This window comes from Phodopus roborovskii, unplaced genomic scaffold (assembly GCF_943737965.1).
Source record: "Phodopus roborovskii unplaced genomic scaffold, PHOROB, whole genome shotgun sequence".
NCBI classification, from domain to species: Eukaryota; Metazoa; Chordata; class Mammalia; order Rodentia; family Cricetidae; genus Phodopus; species Phodopus roborovskii.
Genome location: NW_026126413.1, coordinates 19,073,425 through 19,086,182, shown reverse-complemented (window position 1 = coordinate 19,086,182; position 12,758 = coordinate 19,073,425). Strand labels below are relative to the sequence as shown.

The 12,758-nt window shown below is 43.5% G+C and overlaps 1 protein-coding gene across 1 annotated transcript in view; it reads left to right on the top strand.

Annotated features, from left to right (window-relative positions):
• The window catches only part of Zswim6 (zinc finger SWIM-type containing 6), a 154,037-nt gene extending 141,600 nt beyond the window's left edge, over positions 1–12,437 (top strand). Inside the window, exons 10-14 of the mRNA XM_051182902.1 lie at positions 3,224–3,359; positions 6,502–6,659; positions 7,256–7,419; positions 9,003–9,084; positions 10,298–12,437. Of these exons, the coding sequence (XP_051038859.1) occupies positions 3,224–3,359; positions 6,502–6,659; positions 7,256–7,419; positions 9,003–9,084; positions 10,298–11,160 (1,403 nt within the window). The 3' untranslated portion in view covers positions 11,161–12,437. The remainder of the gene's footprint in view (positions 1–3,223; positions 3,360–6,501; positions 6,660–7,255; positions 7,420–9,002; positions 9,085–10,297) is intronic.
• Positions 12,438–12,758: the final 321 nt, after the last annotated feature.

Sequence of the window (12,758 nt, the reverse complement as noted above, 5' to 3'; positions counted from 1 at the left end):
CATGTCAGAGGCTCATTAGCCGTAGATTTTTTTTCCCCAAAGCTGATAACATGTGATGTCTTTATCATTTGCCTTTTTTCTTTTAAATACATCTCTGTGTTCAATGCTTTCATTTGAAGTCTTCGTTTTTAATTAGTTCACTCCTCATCAAACTTTTTAAAATAACTGTCTGGATGGGGGAGGGACTCTGGCTTACCTTGGCTCCTCCTCTTTCTTGACCTTCTAGGGCCTGGGATTAGCTGCCAGAGGACTGGAGCAGTCGTTAGGCGACTGTGGGACATGTCTGTACATAACTAAGATAACAAGCTCCGTTAGTGGGTTGACTGCTTGAGCTCCATGCATTTGTAAAGAGTCGGGAATTTCTTAGCAGGCTGGACACCCAACCAGAGGGAGCCATAACTGTACTGCTGCTGAGTGTGACTGTCTCCCGACCGTGGCACTGGTGACTGAGTCACATATTAGAGAAGTGCCCTTGGGGAAACTTCATGCCATATGTCAGGGTTTTGTTATTTAGCACATTTAAATTCAGCGAGTATAGCCCTTGCTAATCTAGAAGTAATTCTGTAATGCCGAACTTAGTGTTTTACTTACTGAGTGTGCATTCTCTGTGTAATGAAAAGGTAGCTTAGTGGTTTAAAGGGAACTCGGAAAGGCAGTGGAGGTCTAGTGAAAACTGTGGGTGGTCTGCATGTGTAGATCGCTGTGATTTGTCCCGAGGTAAAATGGACCTGGGGGTTTGTATCACCTAGGTGCACTCCCAGCACGTGACGGATGGCAAGACAGGCAATAGGTTTGCGTTTCTAGCAGTGTTTTGGGAATTTGCAGAGCCTGGAATCCATGACTAAGGTGTTGGCCAGTTCTGCTTCTCCAGAGGGCTGTTTCTGACATGAAGACCTCTGTCTGCCCTCACATGACAGAGACAGAGAAAGCTGCAACACCCCTCCTCCCCTACAAAAGTTAGTCCTTTGGGAATTCGAATCCTTTTCACTTTCCTCCTTCAACTCTTCCTAGGCCACTGCCCCCCCCTCTACACGCCCAACTTTGTCACATACTCTCTTATGCGTGGCCTTGCACCAGAGCATGGGGAGCCTCCCAAGAGCCGTAACCTGAAGGACACTGACTCTCCCTCCCTCCCTCCCGGCAGCCATCAGTGGTTAATAGCATCTTAGCTAGGGGTGGCACTTCATGTCTCTCTTCTCCCGCTCTGTGCTCTTGAATCTTACTGTCACAGCTGCTGTGAGTTCTTAGGGACAGCTGCACTGCTCTGTTCAGAACACCATGTCTTTGTAGTCACCACTGCTGCTGGCTCATCGTCATTTTGCCCTCTCCCATAGTGGCCTCTAATCCTAGGGAGGAAGGGGTGTGATACATATGTCCCACTTAGGGCTGATCATTTCGGTCCTTTATTCTCTGCATTTTGAACAGTTGTGGATGGGTCTCTGTAAATTGCTGTGTTTCAAAAAGAAGCTTCTGTGATGGGGCCTGAAAGACACACTAATCGTTGGTTGTAATAATCAGTCCGTAGGAGTCAATTAATACTAGGCTCCTTTAGCAGGGTAAAAGCAGAAGGTCGTTCCCCCTGAGGTTCTCAGACCCAGGTGGGTTCTAACTTGGAGAGCAAGCATTGGATATAATCAGAGAGTGACTGCACTCCCAAGCTATTGGTACTGCTATTTTACCAGTGAGTGGGCATATTTTGCCAGGCCAGTTATTATTGTAGCTCAGAGAGTTCATAGCTGGGCAAGAAGGAACTAGCCCTGCTCACTCCTAGGACCTTGTTTAAATGTAATTGATTTCATAGTGTCTGTGTCTCAGAGCGTTCTCACATTGGGGTGGGAGTTTTTCTGTATAAGTTTGGGGATTCATACACATTTAGTTTATCACAGAAACCCCAGTAACGGAACTCAGTTTTGTGAACAAAGGGTACACATATAATACTACCTACTTTTAACAAATACTCGATTACTAAACATTTTGAAATGCCTTACAAAGATTAATAGATTTGGCAAAATTAGAAATTAGTCATGGATTGTGTACTTTATTAAAATGAGTTGTCTTATGATTTTCAAAATGTTTAAATAGTGAATAACTTAAAAATGCTAAACTAGGAATTGAATTACAAAATGACTTCTAGATCGCTCTAGAATGCTCTAGAATGTATCTTGCTCCTACCCAAAACTGAGTTCAGTAAACTTGTGTCACCATGTTTTCTGAACTGCATTTCTTGCATTCTGAACTCCTTCCCAGACTGGTTTTTCTCATGGGAAACAAATGTATTGTGTCCTGAGCAGCAGTGTCATGGCTCATAATTCTAGCAATCGTAAAACAAATGTTACCCAAAGGTGATGTGGAAACTAATTTATTAAGCACTTTACGGTAACTGAGCCTCAGACACCTAAATGCTGAGTGTTAGAACTAACCATGGTGGTTTCCTTTCAGAGCTGAAGTCTGTACTTCCTCTGAGAGAAGCATTTGGGGACCATTGCTGCCACCGCACCTGTCAGAATTTACTAAGAAATGAGTTTTGACAGCTTAAATGTGATTTCGCTTTCAAAATTGGCCTGCCGGAGCCAGAAGAGTACATTTCCATTATTTTAATGTTTTTCTTTGCTTATAGTGAATACCAAATACGTAACTTCTTATTAGACCCTTTATGGAATTACTATTTCTGCTTATTAGAAGCAGCAGTGTACGGAGTCTGTGCTGAGGTCCCAGCGTGCTCCCATGTGTGAGATTGAGCTCTTCTCTGAACCGGAGCATCTGTGGCCCTAAAACCTTGTTGGTCAAGAGGCAGGTTCCTTAGCTAAGCAGCCCTCTGTGCATTTCTGTATCTGGATATTAGTTAACATATACCGAGAAAGAACTTGCTTGGGTTCTGCAAGGAATTGTGCTTCGGGGGGCCCTCTTTATGAGCGGTCCTTGCTCTGTGTGTGGGCCCTGCCTCTCACTTCCGTGGTTGCTGTCTAGCAGTGGGACACTTGGGGAACTGTTCATGATGTGAAGTCTGTATGGGGTACTGTGCCCTCAAGAGCCTTTTGACTAACAGTTGTTTTTCTTTCTACTTAGTTCCAATTCTTAAACTTGATTAGCTGTAAATTTACATAAGGGACTTGAAATACAGTTTAAATTAGCTATAAATCTACATAAAGAATCTTAAATACAGTTAATAAGACGTGTTAGTTCTTGCTTTTGGGATGTAAACTGTCTATGTTCTCTTCTACAGCTGGACCGTACAGTGGCTTAGGTGAAATAATCCATCGGGAGAGTGTTCCAATGCACACATTTGCCAAGTATCTCTTCACCTCTCTCCTACCTCATGATGCTGAATTGGCATACAGGATTGCACTGAGAGCAATGCGGTATGTACCCACAGCCCAGCCCAGCAGACGCAGTGCCGTCTGAGTCCCCCACTGGGAGAAACGAGCCGTTAGCTGACCTCATATTCAGTCATGCCTCTTAGAGGCCACAGAGACGCTACAGATTCTTTTTGGGGTTTTTTGTTTTGTTTTGTTTTGTTTGTTTTGTTTTGTTTTTTTTTCCTTCCTGAATTGTTGTGAGGCAATCTGTCTGTTATGTTTTGATTTTGCTTTAGAGTAAGTGGGCACTAATTTTCTCAACTACTGTTAGACAATGGCCACCATAGCCTTTTCTCTTAATGGTAGAATTTGGCAATAAAATACAACTTCAGAACAATTTAATCACAGGATACCAGTTTAACTCTTCCTGAGTGCAGTTACTTTAAAACAGAATTTGGTTTTTTAAACATGACGAATGACAAATATTAATAACTAACAAAGTACGGGGATTGAGGAAAACTTTCCTACCCAGGACCCCACATTGCAGCACTAGTACAGGAGGGGCCTGCAGTACCGGGACACGTGCACCAGTGGAGGCCAAATGGGTGTGTCTGGGTCTAAAGGAGTCCCTGCAAGGCATCTCCCAAGATCTGTTCACTTCAGCTACACTACCCCCCTCTCCTCCTTAGTGGATTTGGTCACGGCAGTGGAAATGATCTCTGCCACTGTACTTGCTTACTCTAGTTTCCCTTTGAAAAGTTAATTCACCAAATCATTGCTTTTAACATGAATTTGTTCAAGGTTGACACTGTCTGGTATTCTCTTAAGGGCCTGTTTTTAAATCTTGTATATGACCTGTCCAACTTGAAGAGCCTGAAGGGAACCTCTGCCATTCTTATAGCTTTAGCCTTTTCCCTTTTCCTGTTTTAGATGAATAAATCACTCTGTTTTTAATGGGTAGTTCAGATTATATATTATAATAGATTAAAGACAAGACCTGTGTAGATGTAAAAGTATATTTGACCCCATAAGAAACTTTAAATCCTTGTCCATAATTGATGTAAGATTGACACATGAATCCTTACCAGTGTCTTCAAAGTTACTATAACATCTATCTGCCTCATACTTGTATAAGTACCATGTGCTAATCAATTGCACCCTTATATTTGTGTAAAGTTAGGGGTGTGTGTGTACACGTTTTATGTGTACACCTGTGTGAAAGGGTGTTTCAGGGCTGACATGTAGTTCCACATGCATTTCTAGACCACTGGAAACATCAGTAATTTATTAGAGGAACCTTCTAATATTCTCTTGATGATAGGAGATGTCATTCTGTAAATATGTTTCTCTTATTGGTTAATGAATAAAGCACTGTTGGCCAATAGGAAAGCAAGATAGGCAGGGCTAGGAGACAAGGAGGATTCTGGGAGATGTAGTAGGAAATTCGAGATGTAGAGACTTGAGAGAGCAGAGGTCCAGACCCTCACTCCGTTAAGATAAGACCATGTGGAACCACTTAGATTAATAGAAATGGGTTAATATTTAACACAGAGCTAGCCGATAAGAAACGCTAGTAACAGGCCAACAGCTTTATGTCTAATACAGCGACTCTGTGTGTTATTTGAAGCTGAAGCGGCTGTGGGACCAGGCTGGTAGGAAAGCTGCTCGTAACATGTTGATCTTTAAATTGCCCAAGAATAAGTCAGTAACTAACGTGAGCAACACTTTTCCCCATAAAATTGTTCAATACTACTTGGTTTATGTTTTAGAGCACACTTTCATAAGCAGATTTAAATTTCCATTTTTGGAAAGTTCATTCTTGTTTTAAGGGGAAGAGTGTTAGTTATGATACCTCCAGGTACTGTTGCTACTACCATTGAAAAGTAAAGGGTGAAATAGCCTCATGTTGCTGTGTGGTTTTGGCTTCCTTGGTAACAGAACTACTGTCCTGATGGATGCCAGGAACACTGGCAAGAGGGCACTAGCTGGGCACAGGGCACTGCCTTCTCCTGCACTGTGGATGGGGCGTAGGGAAGTAATGCACAAGAGCATTTCAGGGCAGCCAGGGATCGGGAAAGGAAGAGAGCGGTGTAGCCTGCATGCTTGCTTCTTGGCCCTGCGCGAGGCGAGGAAGGGCAGCCTTGGGTCCTCACTTTTTCATCTCCCCAGGACTGTTGACTACTTTGCTCTATAGCAGCTCTGGCAAGGATCTTGCTAAGGAGACCGGCATTCTTGAATTCTGTAAAAAGCCGAATAGCAACTCTGCTAAAATTCTTCCTTCTTTAACCTCTGCCTTACCATACTTTTTGTTTGTTTTGCTTTTATGTTTTTTTGAGACAGGATTTCTCTGTGTGGCTTTGAAGCCTGTCCTGGTACTCATTCAGTAGACCGGGCTTGCCTTGAACTCATAGAGGTCTGCCTGCCTCTGCCTCTTGAATGCTGGGATTAAAGGCGTGCGCCACCACCGGCTGTCTCCTGGTCACATTTTGTAGTGCTAACATCTCTTTGACCTTCGATGTAAACAGTGAGTGGTCCATTTGGCCTGTCTAAACAGACCTGGGGCCAACAGTATTTTCCGGCTGTCACTGTCAGAGTTCCGTAGCTTTTATTTCATAGTTCCTAATACTAGTGGGTTGATGGAGCCAATGTGTTCATGATTCTTATGGCATAAAATTGATGTCTGAAATTACATTCAGTCAGAAGTTATAGGAACTAATTCTGTTAGAAGTTATAAATGTATAGAAAGGAAGCTATTTTGTTTTCCTTCCCTTTATAGTTTAAAAAGTTAAGATTTTAATCTAGTGTTCTCTGGTAAAATCTCAGTCTTAAGTATTAATTTTACTTTTTTTTTTTTTTTTTTTTGCCTCCCTGAGCCTGGGATTAAAGGCATGTGCCATCACCTGGCTTGTTTATTTTTATTTTTTTTAATAAGCGATAAGATTCAAAAATAGTGCATGGGAACCGAGTCTCATGTTTCATAATTCTTGTGTGTCTGAATTTTCCTGAACGTCACACAGTTTTCTCGGTGCTGCTGCGGGGTGATAGGAAGTCATTAGGTTTGAGCGGTGAGCTGTACAGTTCCCCGGACTAGCATCAGTCTCTTAAAAAGTGCCTACCACGGCCCTGTCTCCCTCGGGCTAGTCATTGTGGCCAGGGTGAAGGACAGATAACAACCGAATGGCCTTTCTTTACCCCCTCTTCACAGGTTACTAGTATTGGAATCTACTGCTCCGACAGGAGACCTCACCCGTCCCCACCACATTGCTTCAGTTGTCCCCAACCGATACCCTCGCTGGTTCACTTTAAGCCACATTGAGTCCCAGCAGTGTGAGCTGGCATCCACCATGCTAACTGCAGCCAAAGGTAGTGTACTGTCTGGAAACCTCACTGTTTTATTGGTTTGCATGCACTCTTTTCCTTTCGTTTAATTGTTTTTAAGTTCAATTCTCCACGGTGGTATTACTATCAGTTTCAAAGGGTCTTTGTAGCTGACTTCTTACTTTTGAGGCAAATGGGTGCTTTCCATTTGAGACTGGCATTACCTTTGTTTACCTACGTCATGTTACCTGCTATGCAACCCTGCCCCCTAACAAAACACCACATCACTGAGCTTTAGAAATAGAACAAAAGATGTGGCTAGTTTCATTGTCCTTCGAGAGTTCACTGCAGTGTACATAAGCAGAAGCCAGGAGAGCTGTTCGTGTCATGCCCCCGAGTTGTTTGGTTCTGGGTTATGTGTGCTTTTAGTCACTGAGGGTATGTCTCAGCCCGTATTTATGTGACTGTGGGACACTTAGTCATAACATCTGTACCAGCTGCAAGCAGCGCAGGTAAATGGTCCTGGGCTTTTGTTTTGCGCCCTTTTGTCCTGTGTGTGTGTGTCTCTTTGGAAGGCTTGTCTCTGTATTGCTCCGCCTACATTGAACTCAGTTTGACTTCTTCTCCCTTGTTCATTGCAGGCGATGTTCGGAGGCTGGAAACAGTATTAGAGTCCATCCAGAAAAACATTCACTCCTCATCACACATCTTTAAGCTTGCCCAGGATGCATTTAAAATAGCAACTCTGATGGACAGTTTGCCAGACATTACTCTTTTGAAAGTATCTCTGGAGCTGGGCCTGCAGGTACTGGTCCTTCTTGGGGCACCAAAGACTGCCGCTAACAACCTTGCAGGGTTGTGTTTGTTTGCATTTTTTAGTGACTCTCTGGAATCCAGGTGTGAGGTGCTTTTGAACACCTCTGTCTTTCCAGAGCTCTGGTTGCTTCCAGCTCAGCCAGATTTTAGTCTGGGTTACTGCAGCCACGCAGTTAGAATCCTCAACTGTAAAAACAGGTTTTTTGTTTGTTTGTTTGTTTTTTTTTTTTCTTCTTCTTCTTCTTTTCTGAAATACAGCTTTATTGTTTCCTGTTTCTCTCATGAATGAATGGAGAAACACTGCTCACTGCTGACCAGAGAGTTGAGGAAAGCTAGCACATGCAGTACAGATTGAGTTGTGAGGGCTGGCTTTTTAAAGGCAGTGTGAGTTTTTATAACCCTGAGAAAACTGGGTAAAGGCGGGGCCGTCAGCCTGGTCCCAGTTTCAGAGCAGGAGAATGCAGGGCACAAGGAGTCCATGGCACAGGTGACATTTGCTTCCTTTCAGTTCCCACACAGGTTCCTGCACAGGCCAGGGACCAACGCCTGCCCCTGCCTTCTTCCTGAGTCCTGTGCTAACATTTGTGTTCTCTCTCATTAAAAGGTAGTTACACTATACCTAAAGCATGGGAATTAGACGGCCGTGATTAGATTATTGATTTGTTTTCTAAGTTACCGATTCTTCTTTCTGTGGCGTATTAGTAATGTTTAACGCAGTGGGAAACACATTACCATTGTAACAGGCACTGTATAAGCAAAGACGCAGAGGGTGCTTTCAAATATGGTTTCCAATTTATTTTCTTACGCATAAATTCTTGTTATTTGGCTTACTTTTATTATAAATTGCCTTATCTTTCAGGGTGCAATGCAGAAAGAAACGTTAATGAGGTTTCTCTGCCTGCTTGGAATTGTGGGTGCTCAACCCTCACCCCGTTTTCTCTAGAACCACAGGCCCTTTTTAAGGCATCAGGGTGTTGGGATACTAGATATTTTTGTAAACATGGAGAGGCGTATAAGATGATTTTGGAAATTCTTAATAAAATGTAGGTGGAAAGAAATCAGCACTGATGCCAAAGACGGTTACTTACCCTAGATCTGAGGTCATCATCATGGTCAAAGGTTGAAGGAACAACCAGCGTTACTGCTGTAAAGTACATCATACCCATACATGCCTTGTGGGTTTTTTGTTTGTTTGTTTGTTTTTAACTTCATAAGAAACCTCAGAAATGGAGTCCTAGGATATTAATGCTGGGAAGGAGAGGGTCCAGACTCGAATTTTTTAACCCCATGCTTTGAAACAAAAAGAAAGGACACTGAATGGCTTTCCTATAATGTCACATGTGGCTTCTACCAGGAGTACTGAGTGGATTTCCTACCTCCCAGGCCAGGGCAAGGCCATCTGGGGGAAGCCAAGGACACCTCCAACAGACATGGAGATCTTCCCTCTCATAAGAATGCCTTCTGGCCCCTGGGCGTAGAGTCTGCCTAGACTTTAGACTGAGGGATGAATTGGTTGTTTTCCCTGTTGACATAAAATTATCTTCAAAACATGTTGTTACCCTGCTTTCACAGGTTATGCGAATGACACTGTCAACCCTCAATTGGCGACGTCGAGAAATGGTGCGGTGGCTGGTGACATGTGCTACTGAAGTTGGTGGGTAACTGTCAGAGAATGGTGGGTGTGCTCGTGGCAGAATTTCATCTCAGGAGACACTGGCTGCCAGGGCCCTGCCCGCTCTAGCACACACCAGGGCTCCCTTACACACTGCGCTTACACACTGCTCCTAACCCTACCACACCGGGCAGCTCCAGTCTCCTGCTTTAAATGGAGTGGACCGGCGAACAAGCATGTTTTATTACTCAGTTCCAATACCTCCTCATTCCTCTGAGGTTTTTCTTTATCTGAATAGCAGGGAAAGGATGATCGTTTTCTGTAACTTGGATGACTTTGAATTGTGTGAGAAATTGTAGCCAACATAAGACAGTCCTCTGGCTGTCCATGAGCTGTGATTTAAAGGGCCCTTTGTGATTTGGTGTCTGCAGGACTTACAGAACTGTTCTGTCCCCGAAAGAACTCACACAGGCAATGGTGGCCTCTGAAACTGACTGGTTAAACTGTTTTTGGTCCTGTGTGCATCACAAAAGGACACACACCTCTTGCTGGGAAGACACTGCCCTGAGTGAACACTGCCAGCAGATATTAGTAGCATTAGTGTAATTAGATAATATTTCTGGTGTTCTTTCACTCGCGTGTGGTATATTGTTACTTTGGCAACTGTGAATTTGACCTTGCATACAACTCATTTTAGATTATTAGAGTGCTCTATTGATGAGACAGTGTAAAGGTAATGGGGCTTTTGAACTGCCTACACCTCTGCCTCTGCCTCTGTGGCAAGGTTGACATCTGCTTTGAGTGGTTGGGCTCTGGGTACAAATGGTCAAAGCCTTGACCGGCCCTTTCCAGCTCCTGCGTCATCTGCAGATCACCTTCTACCCACTTCTTGATAGTGGGTGACATTTTCTTGCCTATTTTTACCCCTCCAGTTGTAACTGACAAGAGGCTCCAGCGAAGGAGTACTCATTAGTAAAAAAATGTCTGAAATGGCAAACAGCGCAGTGCAAATACCAGCCACCAAGAGGATTGCTTCTTTATTATAGGACGTTCGTGTTCCTTTCGGAACTCACAGACTAACAGTGCAAGTAACCTTCTTCTTAAAGGCTGCTCCCAGGCACGTTACCTTCAGGATTCCGGTCTAGTTCATGTTCCGTAGTGGTTAACAATGTGAGCATCAGTTCTAAAAGTGCAAGCAGAACCTGTGTCCAGCCTTCCTGTTAGTAATAACCAGCCTTGTCTGTGTTCCTCACAGGTGTTTATGCCCTGGACAGCATCATGCAGAGCTGGTTTACACTCTTTACTCCCACCGAGGCCACGAGTATTGTTGCGACTACTGTGATGTCCAATAGCACCATCGTCCGCCTCCACCTGGACTGCCACCAGCAGGAAAAGCTGGCCAGCAGTGCCCGGACACTGGCATTGCAGTGCGCCATGAAGGACCCGCAGAACTGCGCCCTCTCTGCACTGACTCTCTGTGAGAAGGATCACATAGCTTTTGAGACGGCGTACCAAATTGTCCTCGATGCTGCTACCACCGGCATGAGCTACACACAGCTCTTTACAATAGCACGGTACATGGAGCACCGCGGGTACCCCATGAGGGCCTACAAGCTGGCTACGCTGGCCATGACCCATCTCAACCTGAGCTACAATCAGGACACACACCCTGCCATTAACGACGTTCTGTGGGCCTGTGCGCTTAGTCACTCCCTTGGTAAGAATGAGCTCGCAGCTGTGATACCTCTGGTGGTCAAGAGTGTCAAGTGTGCAACGGTACTGTCCGACATTCTGCGCAGGTGCACTCTGACCACTCCTGGCATGGTGGGACTTCATGGACGGAGGAACTCTGGTAAGCTCATGTCACTGGACAAAGCTCCCTTGAGGCAACTCTTGGATGCCACGATTGGGGCCTACATCAACACAACGCATTCACGACTGACACACATCAGCCCTCGGCACTATAGTGAGTTTATAGAGTTCCTCAGCAAGGCCCGAGAGACCTTCCTAATGGCACATGACGGACACATTCAGTTCACACAGTTCATTGACAACCTGAAGCAAATCTACAAAGGCAAAAAGAAACTGATGATGTTGGTTCGAGAGAGGTTTGGTTGATAGAACTTGTATGAGTGGGGTGGGGGCGGGGTGGGAGGGATGGTTTGTTTTTACTTGAGCCTGCCTTTGTACCCTTTTTAACTTAAAGAACAGAGCCACACCGGTATTATATGTGTATAGTTATATTGCGTTTGCAGACTAAATTGTCCTGTTGTGAAAGTTTGTGTGTTTTTAAGTTTTTCCCTTTTTCTTTCCTTTTGTTTTTAATTCTTTTTTATTGGTTTGTGTGAGAGAGGTTGAAAAGGTTTGGTTTACACTGAGTATATGTTGTCAAGTGGCAAAAGTCCACATAGCTCTCCTGTTTTCTGTATACGTTCACAGCCTCAAAAAAAAAAAAAATTGAAATGGCTTTAAAAAACCAAACAAAACACCTCCATCCTGTGACAAGTACCTCGAATGGATTCAGCTTTACTCCTTTGTAACTCATCTTCACATTTTCAGCATATTTAACAAACCAACAAAAACTAGTAGTGAAAAGGCTGACCCACGCGGCTTCGCAGTGCTGTTCGTCCAGCAGCTGGCACACGATGCTTGTGCATGTGGAAACTTAGCGACTGTCAACATACATTCTCAGGGATTTATCCAAAAAAATTAAAAAAAAAAAAGAATGAGAGCATTTATTGTACTGTATATATATTATAGTATATGTCTGAATATTGAAAATATAACATTAACTAATTTATAAAAAATATTCTATGTAACGCAAAATACTTGAAGCTGCAGTAGCTTGGTTTTAAACAAAAACAAAAATGGAGAGTAAAACCTTATCAGAAGGACTAAAGTACACCTCGCTTCTTCGGGGTTGGCTCAGGCAGTGAACCTGGTGCTGGGCATCTGCAGAGCCACCTTCGGACCGCGCAGTTGGACTGAGATCTGTCGGGAAGATTCCATACGTATATATATCTATACAGCCCTGTATACATGTATATATGTATACACACAGACACCAACAACCACTACACCACACATGCTTGTGACAGGCACTCAACTACAGAGGGACAACACACAGCCAGAGCAGCAAGCCTTAGCATTAAGAATATACAGTATGCCAGAACTGGGGTCCGTGCCTCCTAGCCTAGGAAACGTAAAATACCCTTTTGACACAAAACGCAAGATGTTTTTCCAAAACAATTGACATGATCCATTACGCCTTTGCAGTGAGCTAATAAGCTAACGTTTGTGCACAGATAACATTATATATATTATATATCTATTCTGCATAGGTATTTTGACTTTGTGCAGGACAGAAAGTTGTGTAGGTATGACTGTTCGACTCTTTCGGTTCTCTTTTTTTTTTTTTTTTTTTTTTTTTTTTTTTTTTTTAATATATTTTATTTTCTCTAGACTTACTCAAACGAAAGCAGCCTTCTATCTTGCCTTGTCTTAATGCTTTAAAATAACCAAACTGGAGATGTGACTACCAAACTGTTGATTATATTATTAAAATACCAACCTTGGTTACAGTGTAGTGTCTTTCCTTTAGCTGACGGTTCTGTAACCTAGTGCTTCTTAAAGCAACTTTATGTTTTGGTGCAAAAGTTGTCCCGTGTCTCTTGTCCCCTTCATTAGAGAACATGCTAGAGGTATGTTTGTAGGTA